Here is an 11,598-nt window from a genome sequence, read left to right on the forward strand (position 1 = left end):
ATCGTTCAATAATCTTGACAGAAATAAACTTCATCAGCCACTTCCATAATAGACTAAAGACTGCATATATTTCACATTACAGGATAAACATGATACAAGCGCATCATTAAGTCCAAAATACAGCAGGTTCATACATGACATGATCAACTTCAACTTTGTCTTACATCAGGTCCATCCATTAAGTTCAAAAACCAAAGTACACTTAAACGGTACTGACTGGCACCCCAGGCTTTACACTTTATGCTTCCGGCTCGTATGTTGTGTGGAATTGTGAGCGGATAACAATTTCACACAGGAAACAGCTATGACCATGATTACGCCAAGCTATTTAGGTGAGACTATAGAATACTCAAGCTTGGTGTTTGCTCATGCCAATGAATGCCTCATTTCCACTCCTAGGCCTGCTGGTGGAAGCGTTCCTCCCACTCTTCCATTGCATCCTCAAGTTCCTCCCATCTGTTCTTTGTTTTGCCTATTGCATCCACAATAACACCACCAACAAATATGTTGTGAACCACAATTTACACAAACATACTCCAATTCCCAGTGCCAGAAATCACTAGTAAGCTAGCAAACAAGAAAATCAAGTAAAAAACGATGTCAAATTTTAAGCCAAATTCCTAGAAAAAACACGTTGCCGACTCAAATTTCACAAAAAGAAAAGACATAACTTGGCTCAAGTAGCGACAATACATAGTTCAAAGTACGATCGGAACGCACAACATAGGTTCACAAAAAATAAAAACAACAAAGTTCACGCTGGGGGCAGCAGCACCACAAGCCCACTAACAGTATCAGGGCGTCTTTTCACAAAGATAGAAGCCCCATGAGTGAAGTCGATCCCACCACTCAAGAACATGGTGTGAGGTGACCTTCAGCTTTACCTTCAATCAGCGAAGCCTGCACTCGAACAGTATTATACCTGTTAGCAATGTCCAAGACAGCAATTAATAGGGTGATGCCACATAGTGCAACAAGATTGCCTGATAACTAGTACAGAGTACTTCTTAAGTGCATACAACATCGTGTTGTAAAATGCACGGATTGTCAACAAAACTATGGCCCTTTTAGAGGGGACTATTGTAAAATACTTGCAACTACTGCTATCGCCCACGCATTACTCTGCTATGACATGTTTTCCATTTAATTCATGAAACAATGTGCATGATTATAAACTTTCATCTTTGTGATGAAAAGATGTACTCTAATCAAATGATCTCTCCAGTACTTTAGACACAAGGATTGTAATTTTGATTAAGTTTGATCTATTGCTACAATTTTGATAGTGGTGTGGCTTGTTAGCAGTGAAGTTTTAGTACAGTATACTACTGATAATACAGCTCTACGACACCTCAGGGACCATTGTGATGTTCGGTAAAACAATTCATAATAGTGTACCTTAGTAGGATATCCATGCTAGAGTTAAACATTTATAATCATGCGTCTATATTAATTGACATAAGCATCAACTAAAAACGAAGTAAATATGCCCTCAACATTATGAAGCACCCATATCCACCACCAAATATGCCAAGTATTTAGTTCTAAAATTAGAAACTTCAACTGTTCAAGAATGTTGTAAAGGAACTTGGAAATTCTTGAAACGTGAAATACATTGAGCGAGTTTTCTGTGGACCACATCTTGTTGTTGCTACATATATCATGTAAAGAACTAATTGTTTATTCAAATATCATGGCACCACATAATATAAGATTGCATGCTAACTGTTTACTCACTGTATTTTATTTATTTATTTTCGTGCAACTTGGGGCCGAGCAACCCCTCTCTTTCTGCTCATTTGCGTCCCTGTATGCGCCTTCTAGTGTTTAGTGTACTCTATACGAGGATCGCCACCATGTAATTTGTACCCTCTATCAATGGAATGATACGCAACATGCGTATTCGCAAAAAAAATTTAAGCACCAGTTTCAGCATCAGAGCATCTTACTGGAGTTGTCCGTTGCCTTTTCGGATTAAAGCCTTGCCCAACAGTTGTCAGTTCCATCCTTGGATTCTTCCTTGGGCTGAAATCCTGGCAAACATTCTCAGTATAGCAATGTTCTTGACTCAAATGCTTATGTGTACCTGGCCAGGAATTATAATAGCATTAAGGTTTAATGGATTCAGTACTATCACAACAAAATACCCCTTTAAGACTCTCAATTACATGTTTAATGCTCATTAACAACGAACATTTCAAGCACAAAAGATGAAAAACGTGTCTTGTGCACATTTCAAAACAACAACAAATCTCCATTACACTAAAATGTGTTGTTGCTCCAAGTTTGACAGCCGACAAAAAACTTGTGCACATTGCGAAACAGTAACACATCCCCTGTATTAAGAGAAGCCGCCAAACTGCTCCAAGTTCTACAACGACAAAAAACAAGTACTCGCTCAGATCCATATTACTTGTCACTAGATACATCCATTTCAGCTACACAAGTAATATGGATCGGAGGGAGTAATACAAATAGAAGCACACAAGAGACCGAATGAACTAGTCTGACAATATATTTAATATTATTATCATTCATTCATATAACCCATTGAAAAGTGCATTTGTTGTTGTCAAGAAACAACAAAATTCCAGGGACCAATTGTGCAGATTGAGATTCTTCCATGTTTGGAAGAAACGTGCAACTTACCTGCATTTGTCATTGTCGAGACCAGAGAGTTTTCATAAGGAGATGCCCAGATAGGAGACATAGTCTCTGAGGGTAGAGCATCTGCAATGAGTTCGACAGTTAGAAATGGCGACAGATGGAGGTTCGTCCATGTTGGGAAAAGAACGTGTGATTTACCTGCATTTGCCTTGATATATTTAGAAGGAGATGCCAAGATAGCAGACATGGCCTTTGAGGACAGAGCACCTGTAATGAGTTTAATGAGTTCACCTGTTAGAAACGGCGGTAGATGGAGGTTCGTTCATGTTTAGAGAAGAAAGTGCAATTTACCTGCATCTTTCTCTGTTGTAATCAAGAACTGGTCATAAGGAGGTGCCAAGATAGCAGACATGGCCTGTGAAGGTAGACCACCTGCGATGAGTTCAGCAGTTAGAAATCGCGGCAGGTAGCCAGGTACTCAATGCTTAACTGTTTACCTGCATTTGTCACTGGTGGGATCCCATAGTTTCTAGCAGGACCTTCCAAAGGATGGAGCACCTGAATGAAGGATGGAACTTCTGCAACAAGTTTAGCAGTTAGGAATCTGTCGCAAAGATACATAAACACCAAAAATGAAAAAGAAAACATAGGGACTTGAGACTCGGTTAGAATAAACTACGTCCATAATGCAAACCTTTATGAAATGCAAGCTGGAATGATGTATGATGAAATCAAAGAATAACATGGCAATGCATTTCAGTAAACTTCACCATAAGAGTTGAAGAAAAGCATCAAACAAAGACTCGGAAAGAAGAATGGCCAGTTATAAACCAAATTCATGCAACTGAAGCATGGAAAATCAAATATCATTATCAGTGACGCGTATATTGCAGGTGCAATTTTGATATGGGATTTCCTCGTGGTTTGAAAAATGCGAAGGCATCCAACTAATTTACCTGCTTTTGTTAGTGATGAAAGTGCAAAACTTTTAGCATGCCCCACCAAGGTAACAGGGATAGTCTGCGAAATTCGGGCAACTGGAAAACCTGCAATGAGTTCAGCAGTTACAATTCAGAAATGGCAGCAGATACCCACAATTCGGATGAAGTGTAAACAAAAACCTCAAGCTTGATGAGGCTGTGCACTGAGGCAGAAAACTTCTGCATTTTCTTGAACAGAATGTGACAAAATGTGGTAGAAATTGAATGATGATTGTGCATCATGACACGCATTAAGTGTGCAAACATCACAGTAATGCATAAAGCATAAACCTAGCAGCTCATTTCACAAGCAAGAATAACATAATCGGTGCAGTAAGAACAATGTGCATAGGAATCTTTTCCAAACAATAATGGTGTGAGAGAATTCAAATCATGACAAGGTATTATGTGTGCACACGTCACAGCCCATCAATACCCTAAGCATAAACCTAGCATAACAGTTCAAAAGCAGCAGCAACACAATTGGTGCGGTGAGAGCAATGGACTGTAAAGAAGATACAAAGGAACGTAGCCCACAATAGTACCAAACTAAAGGCAGTAATATTAGTTCAGTCTAATTTTGCAGAGAATTATCCTACACTGCTGTGATCTCTGTAAATCCAGTGAGGAAAATGAGATAACATTTAAGGGAATTTAGGTGAGAAATGGCTTGAACTAAATATTATAACAATTGCAAACTCGCTCCAAAGGATGTAATAACTTGTGACAACCAACATAAATCCCAGGTAGGAAGGGGAGATACAAGCGACGAAACTAAATGTTTTTGAAACAACCTACCATCCTTATTGACACATCGAAATGGATACTCATGCCCTTGACTAAGGTCCGGCCAAGCTTCCAGCCGTTGATCTGAAGATGGTAAGTTTCATCAGTTGCTAGTATGTAATCAAGCTACTAAATATTACTGATTACAGAAGGTTAAACACAGGCCAGAAGCGGCGGTGCATAGCAGAAGGTTAAAGCATGCGATAATGTCAAGAGAGCGGTGCGGGGAAATTAGCTATGACCAGGTTTTGAGATCTTATGGGTTTCAACTCTAGCCTACCCCAACTTGTTTGGGACTGAAAGGCTTTGTTGTTGTAACAGAAAGTTAAACACATCGGTTGATGTATGTATGAACAGGAATGGTAAACAAATGAAAGACGCACGGAGAATAATCTAGTTTTACCTATAAGGTAAATCGCCCATTCCTTTGTCTTGAGGACTAACAAGTCTGCCATTGCAAAAAGAAAAATTGTTGACAATGAATGCACATATACAAAAGTTATAGGGCACGCAGTAAAATATCAATGAGGCATATAGCCTTTTAATTTGTACATCTGGAGTAACAATTAACAATTGCATGGATTAATTGTTCAGTTAAAGTTTTGCCCTGGTTGGGAAACGCTTGATGGTGTTGTTGTAACAGAAAGTTAAACACATCGGTTGATGTATGTATGAACAGGAATGGTAAACAAATGAAAGACGCACGGAGAATAATCTAGTTTTACCTATAAGGTAAATCGCCCATTCCTTTGTCTTGAGGACTAACAAGTCTGCCATTGCAAAAAGAAAAATTGTTGACAATGAATGCACATATACAAAAGTTATAGGGCACGCAGTAAAATATCAATGAGGCATATAGCCTTTTAATTTGTACATCTGGAGTAACAATTAACAATTGCATGGATTAATTGTTCAGTTAAAGTTTTGCCCTGGTTGGGAAACGCTTGATGGTGTTCAAGTAATTTACCGAAATCGGTGTCTGATGACATGCCAGGATTTCTAGCCGGACTTCTGAATGTACCAAGATTACTCCGCGAGAATGGATCAACAGGAGCACCTGCGAAGAGTTCAGTAATAAGAAATGGTAGCAGGTTGGCAGGCGAAGTGCAAATAACACCACAAAAAATGACACGGCTACTACACAGAGGCTAACTTCAGAAAAATGGTGTACTGCAACGGCTACTACACAGAGGCTAACTTCAGAAAAACGGTGTACTGCAAGTGTATAGGGCACATAAACAATAATGGGAGTGGAAGAACATAGCATAACGATGTACTACACGTGCATAGGGCACATAACAGGAATACCCTAAGAATAAACTTAATGCAACAATCCAACAGCAACAAGAACAAATCGGTGTGGCAAGAGCAAAGAACCAGTTAAAACGATCATCATTGCATGGCCTCATTCTATTTTTTGAGGACTGATTTGAGATTGTGCAGACGTGATCAATATGGATAAAGGTATTATTATTGTCAATCGATACAAACTTAATGTAGCAACACAGGAAGTGGAGACAATGACATTACATAAACCCTTTGCAACAACAACAACAACAACAAAGCCTTTTAGTCCCAAACAAGTTGGGGTAGGCTAACATAAACCTTTTGCAGTACACAAAAAATTATAAATTAAAGGGTTCTTTTGTTTTGGAAAGATACTAAACTAAAGGCTTTCTGCAAATCAGGCTAAATTAAATCTTCAGTTTGAAGTGGGAGTAAACTAAATATTTGGTTGCCTAAAAGAATCTGAAGCTACCTTTGTGTACCATTGGAGTACAAACATATTGAAGTGGATACCCTTGATGCCGCTTACCAGCTTCCAAATATGAATCTAAGAAAGACAGCAAAAGTTTATTAGTTGCTAGCGTGCGATGAAGTTGCCAACACCTAAACAAAGAAAAAGTGTTACCAACAAGATCCACCATCCATTCTTTTGCCTTAATTAACGATTCTGCCATTGAGAGAGGGGGAAAAAGGATTATTATTGACAAACAGGGAGCATGCATAAAGATTTTATTATTATTATTTTTGCATAAGAGCAACCCTAAGATATTTGTGATGAGGATAATGTACCAGAACTTGACCCTTCACAGTGACTTGATATCGAAGAAGCAAGCCTGCACAAAGCAAGAAACATATGCAGGTGTGAATAGAATAGAATGCCATCAGAGATGATAAAAAGAAAAAGGCAGAACTGAAGATGGTTATGCTGATGCACATACATCCTCCTCTTATGAAGATAGTGCTTGACAAGAACAGAGCCCGGGATGGGGCCTCGCTTCACATGGCGCCTTGGACGGAAGCTAGCAAAAGATTTCATATGAGGCGATCAAACTGATGGTCACTAGCCAAGAAAGGATTGATATAGGTACTGATCATGTATGATTTACTAGCATACCCGAAGCCAATGGGGAGTACATTGTGGGGTTCCGCTGGGCCACGCGCCTCTTTCATATGTTCTCTCAACTCTGGAGTTTGATAAGCCAAGTAAACGACAGTGGACGCCGCTTTGTCTCTCACGCGCCCAAAGTCCAGGGAGTCCCTTCATGCATGAATGAATACAACATTTGAGCATGAATATTGCTTAGGTGTAAAGTTTCTTTTGTATTGCTCTGATCTGAAGAGTTGTCAGGCATGAAAATCATTTATCTGAAGGCTGACACCCACAGAGTTAGTTGGTTTAGGGAATTCTCCTCCTATTAGCCCAGAAGAGAATACATGTAGTACAAAATTCAGAAACTGGTTCATAGTTGGTTCAGAAGGTTCAGAAGAAATGATGGGTTTATTAATACTCTGGAGTAGATCAGAAAATAGTGATGTACCTGAATCCGCTGGAGGAGTGGAGGGACCAGAGGATGGTGCGGAGCTTGGTGATGGCGTGGTTGATGGTAAAATTCTTGGTGAAGCATATCCTGAGAGCTGCAGAGACGGCACGGCTCTCGGGCGCCCCGGAGACGATGTCGTGGACGGCCTTGTGCACGCGGAGGAAGTGGAGGAGGACGCGGCCGTGGGCGCCCAGAGCAAGGTCGCACGGCAGGAAGCAGGAGAGATGGTCGATGGCCTCGTCCCACCGGCCCGCCTTGACAAGGTCGGTCAGATGGTACAGGTCGATGCGCGCACCCGACTCGCCGGTAAGCCTGTGTGCATGTCACTCCTGGATCAGATAGAAAGAAGTGTTGAGTAAATAGGCAATTTCTCGATTAAATTAAGGGACTGTCTATTTAGCGTTTGACTGTTTTTGAATTCGGCAACATTCAAATTTCCTGATGTATAAACAGATCCACCTATATGTCCAAAAGCACCCAACCCATCTACTGTATGATCTGTTTTTCTTAAAAAACACGGGTCAGCTTAAGCTCTAACCCAGTTTCAACTAAACCTGGGCCACAAACCCCCTGGACCACAGCGAACTGCCCATCAGCTTGCGACCCCCTGGACCACAGCAAGAATGAAGAACAGCAGCCAAACATTGAGGGAGATCCCAGGAAAATCAATCAACAAATGATCCCCAGGTCAGGAACACTTCTATTTCAACACCAATTCTTCAACCCCTTCACCCGCTTCACCTCTTTCATGGAAAATATGTAAAAGAAACTAATCAGAGAAACTAGACACAAAAATTAGAAACAACAAGAAACTATGGAATATGTTATCGCTAGCAGTTGTGAAACTTTGAAGTCTAGAATCAAGAATTACAGTGGCAACAAAAGCATGGAAATTACACTCTAATCTTGAAACATTCAGAAATTGACAGAAATTCAGTGCTGAAGTATCATACGAAAACAAGGCTGCAAATAGAAGACAGAAAATAATCAGAGCCTTCACACTGTGTAGACAAAGGAAATGACACTGCAAGTACCAGTGATTGCAAAAACTGGTGAACTTGCACTGCCGATTACCAAGAATTACAGTGTATGAGTCCAAGAATTATAGTGTAAATTCCCTACACAGGAAATGACATTTGCAAAACTTGGTCACTTACACTGCAAATACATAAGAATTACAGTGAAACTGCCCAAGAAGTACAGTGAAAATCCTGTGTGCTCTATGATGCTTGGGATGTCAAGTGAGAGAGGGCAAATTACCAAGAATTACAGAGTAAGAGTCCAAGAATTACATTGTAAATTCCCTACACAGGAAATGACATTTGCAAAACTTGGTCACTTACACTGTAAATACATAAAAATTATAGTGAAAACCGCCCAAGAATTACAGTGAAAATCCACTAGAGATTACAATATACATACACAGGAAAACTGATGACACTACAAGTAAAACTGATGACACTAAAAATACCCAAGACTTACACTGGAAGTGACCAAGATTAACAGTGTAAATCCCCCTATAAATTACATAGTACATACACAGTAAATACACTGCAAGCACACAAGGATTTACACTAAATTACAGTGTGAAAACTGATGAGCTTACACTAAATTACAGTGTAAGTGAGCAAGAATTACATTGTAAAACCTCTATAAATTACACTGCAAGTAGTCAGGGTTTACACTGAAATATCCAAGAATTATAGTGAACGTGCTTACAATGTAATAAACTCAAAAAATACATAAAACATACATAGGGAATTAGACTGAAATTATGCAGGGATTTGCAGTGATGAAGTTATGTTGTAACCCAGTAAATTACAATGGAACTTCAGAGCTACTCCACTATAATTTACAATGTTAGTTCCCATGATACACTGGGAATACCCAACTATTAACAGCAAAATTACATAAAGTTGAACAAGAAGGGAAATCACTAGAACAATTCTGTCTCTACAAAGAACAAAAGGAAACAGAGATCAAAACACATAAGAGAGTACCAATGCAAGAAGGCTACAAAATACACAAAAGGAATTCCTAGAGCAAAACAAAAGACTACAGCTCTTTAGTAAACTAGATTACTTCCGCATATAAGTAAACAAAAACCAGGGGGTAAATTCTGAAGAAAAAAATACTGCAAACAAACAGTGGAATAACAAAGAATAAAACATGCGAAGTGCAAGAAAAAAAGAAATGATAATTACATAAGAAATACAGTACACATCACTAAAAAATTACTATAAGGAAAATAAATTACAGAGCATTTTACTCAGATAGAACTTCAGGTACAACCAAGGGGGACTAACGACACTCCTTCTCACAGTAGATGATAATTTCCTCTTCAAGCATTTTACTTTCTGAAAAACAAAAAGACAAGGGTCACCCTAAAAAAAGAAAATAAGCAAAAACAAAATCAACTAGTACAGAAAAAGAATAACATACTTGATTCAAATAGAACTTCAGAAGAGCTTTCTCAAAACCTCCTTCATCACCAGAAAGTTCCTGCAAAAATAAAAAAGCTGACAGACTGAAATTAAATAAAATGATCTGAAGAAGTAAGAAAATAAAATATACCTAAAGAAGAAGAAAAGAAATAACTACCATAGACATAGCACAAGAACCATTTTCCGCAAAGGCATTAGGCACAAACAGTTCACCGACAGAATCTGCACTCTCAAAAAGGTGATACTAACGGAACGTCCTGGTGTGAGACGAAGCATACAAACTACACTGTAATTACATAGTAATTACATTGTGAAAGTGTAAACTATCTCACAGTTACATAGTAATTAGACATATAGCAATTACAAAGATGAAGCATACAAACTACACTGTAATTCGGAGTTAAAATCCACTGTAATTATCTGGGGAATAATACAGTTAGTAAATTACAGTGTAAACTATCTTACGATTACACAGTAATTAAACTTACATCAATTACAGAGACAAAGCATAAAAACTACACTGTAATTCAGAGTTAAAATGCACAGTAATTATCTGGGGAATAATACAGTTGGTAAATTACAATGTAACTAGGGAATAATGGGATGCATTACAGTGAAATTCACAGTTAACATCCACCCTAATTCAGACTTAACATTACAAAAACATTTGCGGACAAAATGCTAAAGAGAATAACATCAACAAAGCTACCTAAACCTTACCTCTACAACCAAAATCACAAACACTAACCCCTACCACATGGAAGAACAACACGAGAAGGGGACGAGCCAGACCAATCCCCTATTAAATTTGACACACAATAATAGCATCAACAAGCAAGCTAAAACACTTACAACTACAACAAAAATTACAAACCCTAACCCTACCAGATGGTAGAACTACATATGCAGAGGGCAAGCCATACGAAGCAATACTACCAGCAGAAACCACAAGCCCGAACCCTATTTAGATGACCAACATCTAAACGTACAACCTACCAGCGCCTCCACTGAGGGAATCAAAACGAGAACACCTAAAACCTAACAGAGGAAGAACAGGCCAGACCTAAGTACCTAACACACGAATTCATACATCTGACGCGTGCAGAGGGGCATCCATGGAACCAAACGCATCAAAATACAACTACCAATAATCCACAGACATAGATCTGGAAGCTACACGAACAGACAGGGAAAAATCGCATGAGAGGAGGGGGAGAGACAAGAACAACCAACCGGGGGAGCCCTGAATCAAAGGAAAAAAAATCAAGCTCGAGCAGAGAGGGAACTCGGAAAACGGTAAGAACCCGACGGAACCGCCTCCTCTCCTCCGTCGCTCGAGCGCCTCTGCCTATCGCTCCCTCTCCGCCCCTCTTCCTTATCGAAACAGTGCGCCCAAAATGAAATGGGGAAAATTTCAAAAGGCAGGGGGGAAAGGAAAATAAAATACTAAGAGATACCGGCAGCGGTAACGGGCTGGCCGAAAATAAAAGGGTTAATTAGATAAATGCCACTCCAATTATGGTGATTCATAAAAATGCCATTGCAATTTTCAAACTTTGAAAAATGCCACTGCAAATTTTGCAATCTTTGAAAAACACCACTGCAGACTTCGAAAAATGCCACTGGAAATGGCATGAAATGGCATTTTTCAAAGTTTGGAAATTGCGGTGGCATTTCTTAGAATCGCCATAATTGAAGTGGCATTTATCAAATTAACCCAAAATAAAACCCGCGCCCGCAACAAGAATCGCGCCCGAAAACTACGGAACTTAGTGCGAATCTAAACACAAGATTGGACGGACACAATTTTGAGTGACAGCGAATTGAAAAACACTCGAGTGTAAAATAGCAAATTCATAAATTAATCCACGAGTAAATCACTAGCACGGCATTGACACAAATAAACACATATTGATATTCAGTCAAGCTAGCACATACTACGCTAATTGCAGA

General features: G+C 39.2%; 1 protein-coding gene across 4 annotated transcripts; it reads right to left on the reverse strand.

The window, feature by feature from the left end:
- Nucleotides 1-647: 647 nt before the first annotated feature.
- On the reverse strand, nucleotides 648-11,061 carry LOC125508773. 4 transcript variants are annotated; one of them, XM_048673566.1, is made up of 20 exons: nucleotides 9,803-11,061; nucleotides 9,644-9,703; nucleotides 9,494-9,558; nucleotides 7,199-7,513; nucleotides 6,775-6,918; nucleotides 6,599-6,679; nucleotides 6,450-6,493; nucleotides 6,286-6,327; nucleotides 6,133-6,207; nucleotides 5,341-5,430; nucleotides 5,099-5,143; nucleotides 4,777-4,821; nucleotides 4,386-4,457; nucleotides 3,564-3,653; nucleotides 3,105-3,185; nucleotides 2,959-3,039; nucleotides 2,806-2,874; nucleotides 2,650-2,730; nucleotides 1,950-2,086; nucleotides 648-900 (listed from the first exon to the last, which is right to left on the reverse strand). In XM_048673566.1, the coding sequence occupies exons 1-20, from the start codon at nucleotides 9,809-9,811 to the stop codon at nucleotides 850-852; spliced, it is 1,677 nt and encodes a 558-aa protein (XP_048529523.1). In that variant the 5' UTR covers nucleotides 9,812-11,061; the 3' UTR covers nucleotides 648-849. The 4 variants fall into 4 exon arrangements, with proteins under 4 accessions (XP_048529523.1, XP_048529525.1, XP_048529526.1 ...); XM_048673568.1 differs by having other exon boundaries at nucleotides 648-922; XM_048673569.1 differs by lacking the exon at nucleotides 5,099-5,143.
- Between the last annotated feature and the right edge of the window lie 537 nt (nucleotides 11,062-11,598).

The sequence above is a fragment of the Triticum urartu genome, chromosome 5 (genome assembly GCF_003073215.2).
Source record: "Triticum urartu cultivar G1812 chromosome 5, Tu2.1, whole genome shotgun sequence".
Taxonomy (NCBI): domain Eukaryota; kingdom Viridiplantae; phylum Streptophyta; class Magnoliopsida; order Poales; family Poaceae; genus Triticum; species Triticum urartu.